This window comes from Pseudomyrmex gracilis, unplaced genomic scaffold (genome assembly GCF_002006095.1).
Source record: "Pseudomyrmex gracilis isolate BER0280 unplaced genomic scaffold, ASM200609v1 scaffold_3359, whole genome shotgun sequence".
In the NCBI taxonomy this organism is placed as follows: Eukaryota; Metazoa; Arthropoda; class Insecta; order Hymenoptera; family Formicidae; genus Pseudomyrmex; species Pseudomyrmex gracilis.
In genome coordinates, this window is record NW_018023943.1 from 1 (window position 1) to 11,347 (window position 11,347).

Below are 11,347 nucleotides of genomic sequence, written 5' to 3' on the forward strand. Positions count from 1 at the left end.
TTCTCTCAGTCCTCTTTATTTTCCCACCATGGATCATAATGATCGATGGTGGTACATTCGGAGGTTCTCTCTGGCTGCACACTATGCTCCCTAATGTACGCCATTATGGCTTCTAGTTGCGCCTGCGCCTGCATTGCTTCTCGCTCGCCGTTCTCCTGTTGCTCGCTCGTGTCGCTGCTGTCGGCGTCCGACCTTAAGGCGCGTCTCTGCAACTCCTGGATCTCCTGTAACAATTCGATTTGCTCCCTATTCGCCGTCGGTCGCATTGCGTTTAATGTAGAACGGCCTTTGAGTTCCACTTTTGTGGAAATACGGCTAAAACCAGTGGCTGAAACCGTCGTAAAAAATTACATTAGGATGGCCGCTCTCAGGTTTTTCTCTGCTTATCATAAGTGATGATCTCTCAACTGTTGAGTTGTCTGAACGCACTCATAGGCTGCTTTCCTTTTAGGGGACACAGTCGACACAAGTCGACACAAGTTTCATTCTGTCTTTGTTTCTCACTGAATATTGAACGAAGACAGAATGACTTTTGTGTCGACTTGTGTCGACTGTGTCTCTTAAAAGGAAAGCAGCCATAGTCAAAGTCCTATATATAAAGAAAGGCTGCGTTCCGAGTTACGCATTTATCTATAGTACACGTCACGTATAATATAAATAAATGCGCGCATATGCATAACTCGGAACGCAGCCACTGAACTCTATATACACTGGAATGCGCATCTCCATCAGTGATGCTAGATTCGCCCCGCACTCGCGCATGCGCGTTGATTTACAGCTGAGCGCGCAGTACCGTAGCTATAGGTAACGATGTATGTTTGCGCGCCAAAACCATGCGTAACCGTAACGTTAACCGGGACCGGCTGTGAGCAGACATATGAAGAGTCTGAAGAGGAAAATAAGGAAATAAGGTAAGGTAAATAAGGTAAACGATAAGTAATTAGATAATAAAGTAACAATGGAGTCTGGAAGAGGAGCTGTAAAAAAGGCATATATTAGAAAATTTAGAAGATCGTGGTTAGATAAAAATATTTTCAAAAATTGGTTAACGTCATCCGAGAATGATAATAAAGCTTTTTGTACAGTTTGCAATATTTCGCTAAAATGTTGTCGATATAATTTATTAAGGCATGCCGAATCAGCTTCTCATATAGACAATGTAAATAGTAGTAATGTAGAAATTAATATTTCAAATAAAGAGACTGNTTACACGGTTCTTTTCCTTCGCTTTCGCTACTCTCGGCTGTCCTGCGACGACTTCCTCTTCCTTGCGTCGGGCCTGGCCTTTTATCCTTAGGCTTCCCCACTCCAGCCATTTTCTCGTTCTTTCGAGTGTTTGCCCGTACTAGAACCTTCTGGACTTNCCCGGAGATCTTTGTTGTTGTTTTTTTTTCGTATTTCGTTCGCCTTCCAGAATTTTCGGGCAGGTTCTTGTTTTGTCGTGGTGCCGATAATAATAATAATCACCGAATTTATGTGATGGTGTGGAGNTTTCGCGAAGCGTCTAGTGATTGTAATTCCTATCACTACTCCTTACATAATAGTAATGATAATCATGATAACAAGAATAATCATAATAATAATAATAATCATAATAATAATCATCATAATTATAATAATAGTAATGATGATGATGGTAACAATACTAATAATAATAATAATAACACTAACACTCATAATAATAATAATAACAATAATAATAATAATAATAATAATGTTAATAACACTCGTGACCATATTTAAACGACCTACTCTCTTAATTACCTACCAACAAACCTCGTTACGTGTATACTCATAATAACGTTTGTTATGCGCATATTTTTATTTATTGAAAAATAAACAATATTTATTATAACAAAANTACTAATAATATCCATAAAGTCCATCACCTAAATTTCTTTATCCCACCACCATATTTATTTATTTATTATTTTTTGTCCTTTGTTTTCTTTCTCTCAGTCCTCTTTATTTTCCCACCATGGATCATAATGATCGATGGTGGTACATTCGGAGGTTCCCTCTGGCTGCACACTATGCTNCCTAATGTACGCCATTATGGCTTCTAGTTGCGCCTGCGCCTNCATTGCCTCTCGCTCGCCGNTCTCCTGTTGCTCGCTCGTGTCGCTGCTGTCGGCGTCCGACCTTAAGGCGCGTCTCTGCAACTCCTGGATCTCCTGTAATAATTCGATCTGCTCCCTATTCGCCGTCGGTCGCACTGCGACTTGTGTCTACGTCTTATGTAGAATCAATCGATTATTCTTCTGTACTTTGTCTGTGATTTGTCAATTTCTTACTGTTACGGCCTACAACTCTCCATTGTAGACGGCTTTTTAAGCTGCCTTTATGGGTAGTCTACAATAAAGGTAGTAAGGCTGTAGGAGTAGAGAGTAAACTATTTTTCGGTGAAGAAACAACGGGAATTACGAAATGAGCAATTCCCATTTTGCACTACCTACTGCTTTACTGTTAGCCAATAAAAGACGTGTGTTAAAAAACGCAAAATAATTACTTGTATAGACAAAAATAAAAGAACACTAAGAACCTTACTTCTTGCTCTATACTGCCTACTCCCATTGTAGACTAGCCATTACATGCGGCGTAAATAGCGTAAGCGTAATTTGCGGTAGCCAATTATATTGTCTCAGCTATCATGCAAATACGCTGAGACGATATAATTGGCTACCGCAAGTTACACTTACGCTATTTACACCGCATGTAAAGGCAGTCAATCTACAATGAAAGTAGTAAGGGCCTTCTACAATGAGATATTAGTAATAAATCAGAAGTCAAAAGCAAGAAATTGACCAATCACAATCGATTATTCTTTTGTGATTTGACTGTGATTGGTCAATTTCTTGCTTCTGATTTCTGATTTATTACTAAAGAACCTTCTACAATATTAGTAATAAATCAGAAGTCAGAAGCAAGAAATCGACCAATCACAGTCAAANCACAGAAAAATAATCNATTGTGTTTAGTCAATTTCTTACTTCTGACTTCTGATTTATTACTAATATCTTATTGTAGAAGACCCTTTCGGCGAAGAGAAACATAAGACATAAGAAAATCAACCAATCAAAGCCTTCTAGAACGAAAAGTAAGGATGAAAATGGAAGGCTGGATTGGTTGATTTTCTTATGTCTTATGCGTTATGCGTTATGCAAAAGTCTGTGCTTCGGTCTTAATACACTTCAACCAATATATATAAAACACATATACACTGAAACTTCATTTATTTTCCCTCTCACTTATCTTCTCACTCGGTTATCTTCCCATAAAATCTCTCAGTTATATTCCCACTTAGTTTTTCTTCTCTATCTCCCACTCTTACTTCTCTCTCATTCTCCCTTCTCGCACTTAGCAGAGCAAACGGCATGATTTGCAGCAGCCAATCACACTGCAATCGTAATGGAAAACCACCTTTACTCTGCAGCAGTGGTGGGATCCCCTCTGAAAGGAAAATAAATGAAGTGCTCATGTTTCATGAGTGGGAAAATAAATGAAGTTTCAGTGTAGCATTTTACTTTGTTTCAGCGCGCCATATTAATTTTCGGCGGCGGCGGCGGCGGCGGATTCGCCGAAAATTTTCTCTTTCGGCGGCGGCGGAATCGGCGGATGATAATTTGTCGGCAGCGGCGGCGTAACACGGCGGCGCAAGGGTCTACTTTGAGCCATATATGCACCAAACCAAACCAAGCACCCATAGTTAGAAATAAAAGTAAGAAGTTGTGATTCTCTGGCTATATCATGTTCAGCAATTTATCATCAGAAGAATGCCATATAATCAAAGAAGAAGAGGAAGAAGAATCGTCAGAAGAAACCTCGACGACAGAACGCATAGAACATACTGGCGACAAAATGTAACACTTGATAACAAACGATATTATTATTACAGTGGAACCTCGTTTAATCGAACTGATCGGAGGACTAGATAGTTTGGATAACCGAAACCCAACTTCTATTATACGAACTATCGGTTCAGATAACAGAGGTTCGGATAAATGAGGTTCCACTGTATTTATTTTTTTGTCTTATCTCTTTTTTATGTCAAAAAAGTCGTTATACGTATAACAAGAGATATAAATGCTTTTACACATAAAGTTGCATGTTTATTATGTTATTGAAGCATTATTGGTTCAACTTTATGTAAAAGCATTTATAGTTTTACTATGATGTTTTAATATTATTGTAATAATTATGTATATTCTTTCTATATAAAATCGTAATAAAAGCATCATTATATACAATTCTTTCTTCAGATGTCATTGCTTCTATTAATCTTGATAACATTTAATTGTTAATAGGCAAGTGCACAAACTTGAGAGTAATAATATTAATATCCTGAAGTTCTGTCCATTATTTAATTTGCTGTCCAAGGAGTTTGTTTCAAAATTATATATGGTTCAGATATGTGGTAATTTCGACTTTTTAGTTTTTTTTTTGTCATTTTTAAGAATATTGTTATTTACAGTTTTGCATTTATAATAGGTGAAACTTTGGATGGAATTTTGCTCATGACAACAGATCTAATGATGTATGGATTAGGTAATAATCGCGGTGGTCAGTTAGGAATAGGGCATATGAGTGTAACACTACAGCCTGTACTAATTGGAATTTTAAGTGGAAAGAAAATTAAAAAGTTGATTTATTTGAACACTCCTGCTGTTTTTGCCCTTACTGAAGAAGGACAGGTAGGCACACATCTTATGTTTTTACAATTTTTTAACTTTATGTACATACATTATTATGGAAACCTAAAGAACCATCTATAATGGGAGTAGGCAGTATAGAGTAAGAAGTAAGGTTCTTAATTCATTTCTGTCTATACAAGTAATTACTTCGCGTTTTTTAACACACATCTTTCATTGGCTAACAGTAAGGCACTAGGCAGTGCAAAATGGGAATTGCCCATTATTCCCGTCGTTTCTTTATTAAAAAATAGTTTACTCCTACAGCTTTACTACCTTTATTGTAGACTAGCCATAATGTTATTTCACACAACAGCATAGAAATCTACTATGCTATTTTTTTCTTATTTGTTTTTACAGTTTTATACAAAATTGTATACAGAGCATAACTTTTTGATATTTATTATTGATATTATTTGTTATGTTGAAATTGTTTGGATTATATTTTGTTTTAGTAAATAACATGAGGGAAGCTTTACAAAGATTTTATAATATTTTATTTATAATATATAACATATAAATTAAAACCTTTTATTCTGATGAATTTTACATATACTACTTTTTAGATAAATGCTACTATATAACTACTACTAAAAAAAGTGTGAGCAAAAAACTTGCTAATTTTGATTGATCTATTTTAAGTACCCAGATAGCCAACTGAGTGCAAGTTGTTGGCAACTTGCCACAAATATTGCTCATATGTTTTCAGCAATGTAACAAAAGGGTGTATCCTCTTTTCGGTATGCTGTTCTTGCCAGCAACAGTTTACAAGATATAATAACAGCAAGTTCCCAACAACTCATTGGCAATACACTTCTATTATTTTTCTCAACCTATGAATAACAATTATTGTTCACATATTGCTCACATATTGCTGACTCACATGTCATAAACATTGGCTACAACAATTGATTGATAATAAAACTCAGCATATTGATACTGAATTGACAAAAACATTTTCATTGCATTAAATAAAAACAACACAACAGCAATTGGCGAGCAACTTAATCTATACAATGATTTGCTTTATATTGAGTTTTCACATTTGGCTATCTGAGTAGTAGTTACATTATAAGAGATGTTTTGTTTTATTTGTTTTATCCTGCACATTCTTAAATTTTTCTTAAGTAGCTAAGAAAGTTTATATAGTTTATTTCAGTTTCCTCTATCTGATGATTCTATTTCTCTAAATTTCTAAGATTATTGTAGAAAAAATAATACAAATATAAGATTCTTTCATTTTTCTGACTTCCGTGTTTAAAGCCATAGTTTACTTTAAATGTTTTATATGACTTTTTTAAATGAAACATAGTGTTTCTTACTTCTCATCACCAAACTTCAGGGTGAAGACAAAAGTTATAAAAAGTATCAAATATAAACTTCAAGACAACCAATATGAATTAATTAAAAACTTAACGTTTGTTTTTCGTCATATATGTACTTATAAATTTGTATTTTTGAAAGGTATATTCATGGGGAAACAATGATTGCAACATCTTAGGTCTTGCAATTAATTCTTTTGATAAACAAACATATTCCAAATTTGTACTTGTACCCAGTCTTATAACTAGTTTAAGAAAGGAGCGCATTGTAGATATTGCAGCCTGTGAATATCATGCTGTTGGACTTGCTGAAAGTGGAAAAGTAAATATATGACAGAGATATAATCTTAATTTAAAATTAGTAATTTTATAAATAAACAAATGTTTTTAAGTAAACGATGAATTTAGGTATATATGTGGGGAAAGTTATGCTACTATGAACATCAAACAGAGAACTATTCTAAGTTTGGAACTTTAGACTATAACTATCAGACAGAGAACTATTCAAATTTTGGAACTTTAGACTATATAAATGTAGAAGTACCACTGGTAGTTTGGCCTGACACGTCTAAACAGATCAAGTATATCTGTTGTGGCAACGAGTTTACTATTGCTGTGACAGAGGAAGGTGTATATGGTGTGGGTAAAAATTCTGAATATCAGCTAGGAGTAAATGGCGCTTCGTTCTTGGTTGACACCTCATTAAGATTTAAACTAATCTTTCCCAATGACAAAATAAGTAGGTTGTTTTTACATATCTGTAATTATGAAAGTAATAATATTTTTAATCAAGATAATACAGTGGGATCTCGTTTATCCAAACCACTTTTATTCGGAACGACATGAAGCCAGACTCCGGCCTTTTGGTGCGCTAGCATGAAGAAGATACGCACACAGCTTCATATCGTGTACATGTGCGGCACACGGTGAAGCTATGTGCGTATTCTCTCCATGCTATCGTATGCTACCGAAAGGAGTCTGGTATTACTGCTTGAGGCCCAATCTTTATTATACGAACCGATAGTTTAAAAGTTATAATAAAAGTTGGGTCTCGGTTATCCGAACTATTTTGTACCTCGATTGGTTTGAATAAACAAGGTTTTACTGTATACAAAAAATATTGATATAAGCAATTCACAATGATGTAGTTAAAGTAGCATGTGGTTCGAGTCACGTAATGGCACTCGATGACGAAGGACATCTATATGTTTGGGGTAGTAATGAATATGGACAATTAGGAAAAGACAAGTCTACAGCTAAGGTATTACATGGCATATAGATTATTTATTGCATTTGTTTGGAGACAAGAAAAAAAAATTTTAAAACTGTTCACATAGTCACTACGTAAAATGTTAAATGAGCCTGAAATGGGAAAGATAATAAATATTGCTGCTCTGTCACACAAAAACATAAGCGTCGCTCTCAACGATAAAGGACGTGTTTATGTATGGGGTTTTTATCTCTCTCAAGTTTTGGATGCTCCGATGGAAATAAACGTTTCTGATATGTACAAAGTTTTTGGATGTAACTTGCCGTATATTATCTGCGCATCACCATTGAAGCACTCAGATAATTTTGAAGACACAGATAAAATGTCGGAGATCTTTCAAAACATAGAAACTATGTTTGATGATTATGTACGTATTTCATTCTTTGTCTTATATTTGTATAGTCTAGCAGTCGCCAAGACTATCGATATGTATTGTAAAACACACTGAAAGATTATAATGTTGAAACTAGAAAAAAATTGTGAGCTTGGTATACATATTACATATTTTATTACTTTAAAAGTGGTGTGTTTATATATATATTTTCACGCACTTTAAATCTAAATATCTTTAAATATACGCGAAATTTAAACGGTCATAGGAGCCTTACGCTGGATGTTTGTAGCGGAATAAATATTTTCAAAAAAAGGTAAAAAAGGCGCCAAGTACACACGCATTATATTGTATTTAATACTTAAATTAAAACTCTTATTTCTAAAACAAAACCTGCTCTACAAAAGAAGTGATATCAAAAAGTAACATCAAGTAAACTTTTGTTTTGTTTACTTGAAAAACAATATATTATATACTACAAAAAATTCTCTCTTTAAAAAAACCTGTTTTACAAAAGAAGTGATATCAAAAGGTAGCACCAAATAAACTTTTGTTCGTTATTATATAAAAGAATAAAAAAATAAGAAATATTTAATGCAAAAAAACTTGACGCGGCTGCACCTCAAATAGTGAACTAAACTGTGTTTATCAGACACATGCGCGCGCGTAAGTCTGACATAATAAGTACTCAATACTATTTTATTTAATTAAACATACAAGTTTTTGTTTTAAAGCATTACTTTTATACAAAGTATTAATTTGTTTTCTAATACTGATGTAAGTGTGAAAAATAACTGAGAAGTAGTTTTACTTTATATCTTTTATATAATTGTGCTTATAATAATTGATAATACATTGTGTGACGTGACGGTAGGCGTTACAGGAGGAGCGTCGCCTTTATTTCCTTTGTTTCTTCTCGTGGTGTTCTGCGGTCCTCATTAGTGCGGCTGCGCACACGCTAACGTTCTTACTCTATTAGTTCTTACGTGTCCCGCTTCGCGTCAGTACAATACAGAATACAAGTGTACATACTTAACACGCCTCCTTACATTTGTATTCTTACAGTTAACTTTCCTACCAGTTACTCTACAATTTGTAGCATTTCCCTGAACTTAGTAAGCTTTTGTCTATCTAACGCTTTGGTTAAAATGTCCGCTATATTTTTTTCTGTCTCTATCTTTACAATATCGATAGTCTTATTTAAATAACTTTCATTAACATAATGATATTGTACCTCAATATGTTTCGAATTTTTAGTGAAGTTGCCATTCTTTGCTATGATTAAAGCCCCTGAATTATCCTCATAAATTTTAGTCGGTACTCTTAAACTCATATTAAACGACCTGAGTATTCCTCGGATTACATTTATTTCAGACACCGCTTCTGACAACGCTACGTACTCTGCTGAAGTTGAGGATTTTGTTACTGTATTTTGTTTTCTTGATTTCCAAAATATAACATTTCCAAACATTCGGATGATAAATCCCGTTGTGGACTTTCTATCTACGACATCTCCAGCCCAGTCCGCATCAACAAAACAATCCAGAACTTCTGCATTGAGATTCTTACTGTACTTTAGTTTTAAATTTCTTGTCAAATACAAATATTTTAGTACTCTAATCGCGTATTTAAAATGTGTCTCATTATAGCAATTCTGAAATCTACTTAAGTAGTTTACGCTAAAAGCAATGTCTGGTCTTGTTCCTGAAGCAATATAAAGAAGTGCTCCGATTAAGTTTCGATACATAACACTAGTACTTATTTCGTTTGCAGGCTCTAATTTTAATTTTGTTTCCATCGGTGTAGCATATAATTTTGATTGTTCAATTTTATATTTCATAGCTAACGATTTTACATAATTTTCTTGACTTAAAGTTATTTCATTCGTACCTAAATAATTATACTCAATGTTTATACCTACATAGTTCTTAACCTTACCTAAATCTTTCATTTTAAATTTTTTAGATAACTTTTCTTTAAACTCAGAAATTTTCCTTTTATCTTTACAACATATTAATAAATCATCGACAAAAAGTAGAATAAAAACTAACTCACTTTTCTCAACTTTCAAATAAAGACAATAATCGTAATCGCACCTACAAAAACCTAACTCTCTTATATACTTATCAAAGCAATCATACCACGCACGTGGACTTTCCTTTAAACCATACAAAGCCTTATGTAANTTATAGACCTTATTANTTTCTTTACTAAAACCTACTGGTTGCTTGACATAAACTTCGGAAACTACTTTACCGTTTAAAAATGCTGTCTCTACGTCCATTTGTTCTACTTCTAAACTTTCTTGACAACAATATGACAATAACACTTTTAGTGTTTGCATTTTGAATACCGGTGAGTATGTATTCTCTACCTCTTCTTTTTGTTGAAAGCCTCTTACAACAAGTCTCGCTTTGAAAATATCCTCAGATTTTTTTGTGTAGACCCATTTTACNTCCAAAACTTCTTTATCCGGTTGGTTTACCAGCTTCCATGTTTTATTTTCGTTTAAACTATTCATTTCTCTCTTCATTGCTGCATGCCAATGTTCTGCTTCATTACTTGACATCGCCTCCTCAAATGTATTTGGCACACTTACACTACAATAGTTAGCATAAGCATATTCTTCGGGGTATCTAACAGGAGGTTTTGAAATTCTCGAAGTTCTTCTTTGCGTTGATCTCTTATCTTCATTTCCATTTCTGTCATCTTTAGTCTTCTCGGTGTTGTCTGTATCTTCTTCATCTTCACTGCTTATTTCTTCTGATTGATTTTCTAGATCAGTTTCACCCTTTTCATTGTTTTCTTCATTATCTTTAAAGCCAACACATTTTACATCATCTTCTATGATATCCACATGTCTAGCTACAATTACTTTGTTGTTTATTAAGACCCTGTAGCCGACTTCAGCATATCCAAGTAGAACTCCTAATTCTGCTTTTTTATCCCACTTTGATTTCCTCTTTTCTTCTGGTATACGTACGAATACTTGGCTTCCGTACAATCGCAAGTTTCTTGCACATGGTTTCTTCCTAAAAAATATTTCAAACGGAGTCTTTCTTTCTTTCGTGTTTGCCAATGTTCTGTTTTTGAGATACGCGGCTGCCATTATGCATTCGGGCCAAAAACTTCTGTTGACTTTCGCTTCAGCTAGCAAACATCTAGCCATGTCNATAATTGATCTGTTAAATCGTTCAGCTGTACCATTCAGTTCATGAACATATGGAGGACATGCGTTTATTTGAATGCCTTTCTCTCTAGCGAGTTTATATATCCTTGAATTTAAGTACTCTTTGCCATTGTCGCATCTTAATCTTCTTATCTTCTTACCAGCTAGATTTTCTATCTCATTAATATATTCGACAAAACAATCATACACTTGATCTTTTGTTTTAATACAGTATACTTTTGATAATTTACTGTAATCGTCAATAAATGATATAAAATATTTCTCACCTCTGTAACCGGCAGTTTTATGGGGTCCATTGAGATCAGTATGAACTATTTCTAATATTTCTTCGGCCCTAGTTCTATTATTCCTGAACGGTAAGTTGTGCATCTTATTTTCGATACAGATTGCGCATTTAAGGTATTCGGCTCCTAGTTCCTTTGGTACACCATCCAGTAGACCATTCTTACATATTGTGTCCAGGTAATTAAAATTTATATGACCAAGCGTGCGATGCCATTTTTCCTTTTGAGTTAGTCCTTGTTCACCATGTCCTGTCGTTAGATT

At 34.3% G+C, this 11,347-nt stretch overlaps 1 protein-coding gene across 1 annotated transcript; it reads left to right on the top strand.

Annotated features, from left to right (window-relative positions):
* The first annotated feature begins 3,459 nt into the window (after nucleotides 1-3,459).
* LOC109863148 (RCC1 and BTB domain-containing protein 2-like) lies at nucleotides 3,460-7,762 on the top strand. Its single transcript, XM_020443344.1, has 7 exons — nucleotides 3,460-3,860; nucleotides 4,305-4,414; nucleotides 4,489-4,691; nucleotides 6,153-6,332; nucleotides 6,419-6,749; nucleotides 7,159-7,271; nucleotides 7,348-7,762. Exons 1-7 carry the CDS (start codon nucleotides 3,748-3,750, stop codon nucleotides 7,726-7,728), a joined length of 1,431 nt encoding a protein of 476 aa, XP_020298933.1. The 5' UTR covers nucleotides 3,460-3,747; the 3' UTR covers nucleotides 7,729-7,762.
* The last annotated feature ends 3,585 nt before the right edge of the window (nucleotides 7,763-11,347 follow it).

Excerpts from the sequence above, each read along its gene's own strand:
- LOC109863148 (XM_020443344.1), top strand. The coding sequence starts at position 3,748 with ATGTTCAGCAATTTATCATCAGAAGAATGCCATATAATCAAAGAAGAA. Across the intron at positions 3,861-4,304 it reads GAACATACTGGCGACAAAAT|GCAAGTGCACAAACTTGAGA; the intron begins GTAACACTTGAT and ends AATTGTTAATAG. Across the intron at positions 4,692-6,152 it reads CCCTTACTGAAGAAGGACAG|GTATATTCATGGGGAAACAA; the intron begins GTAGGCACACAT and ends TATTTTTGAAAG.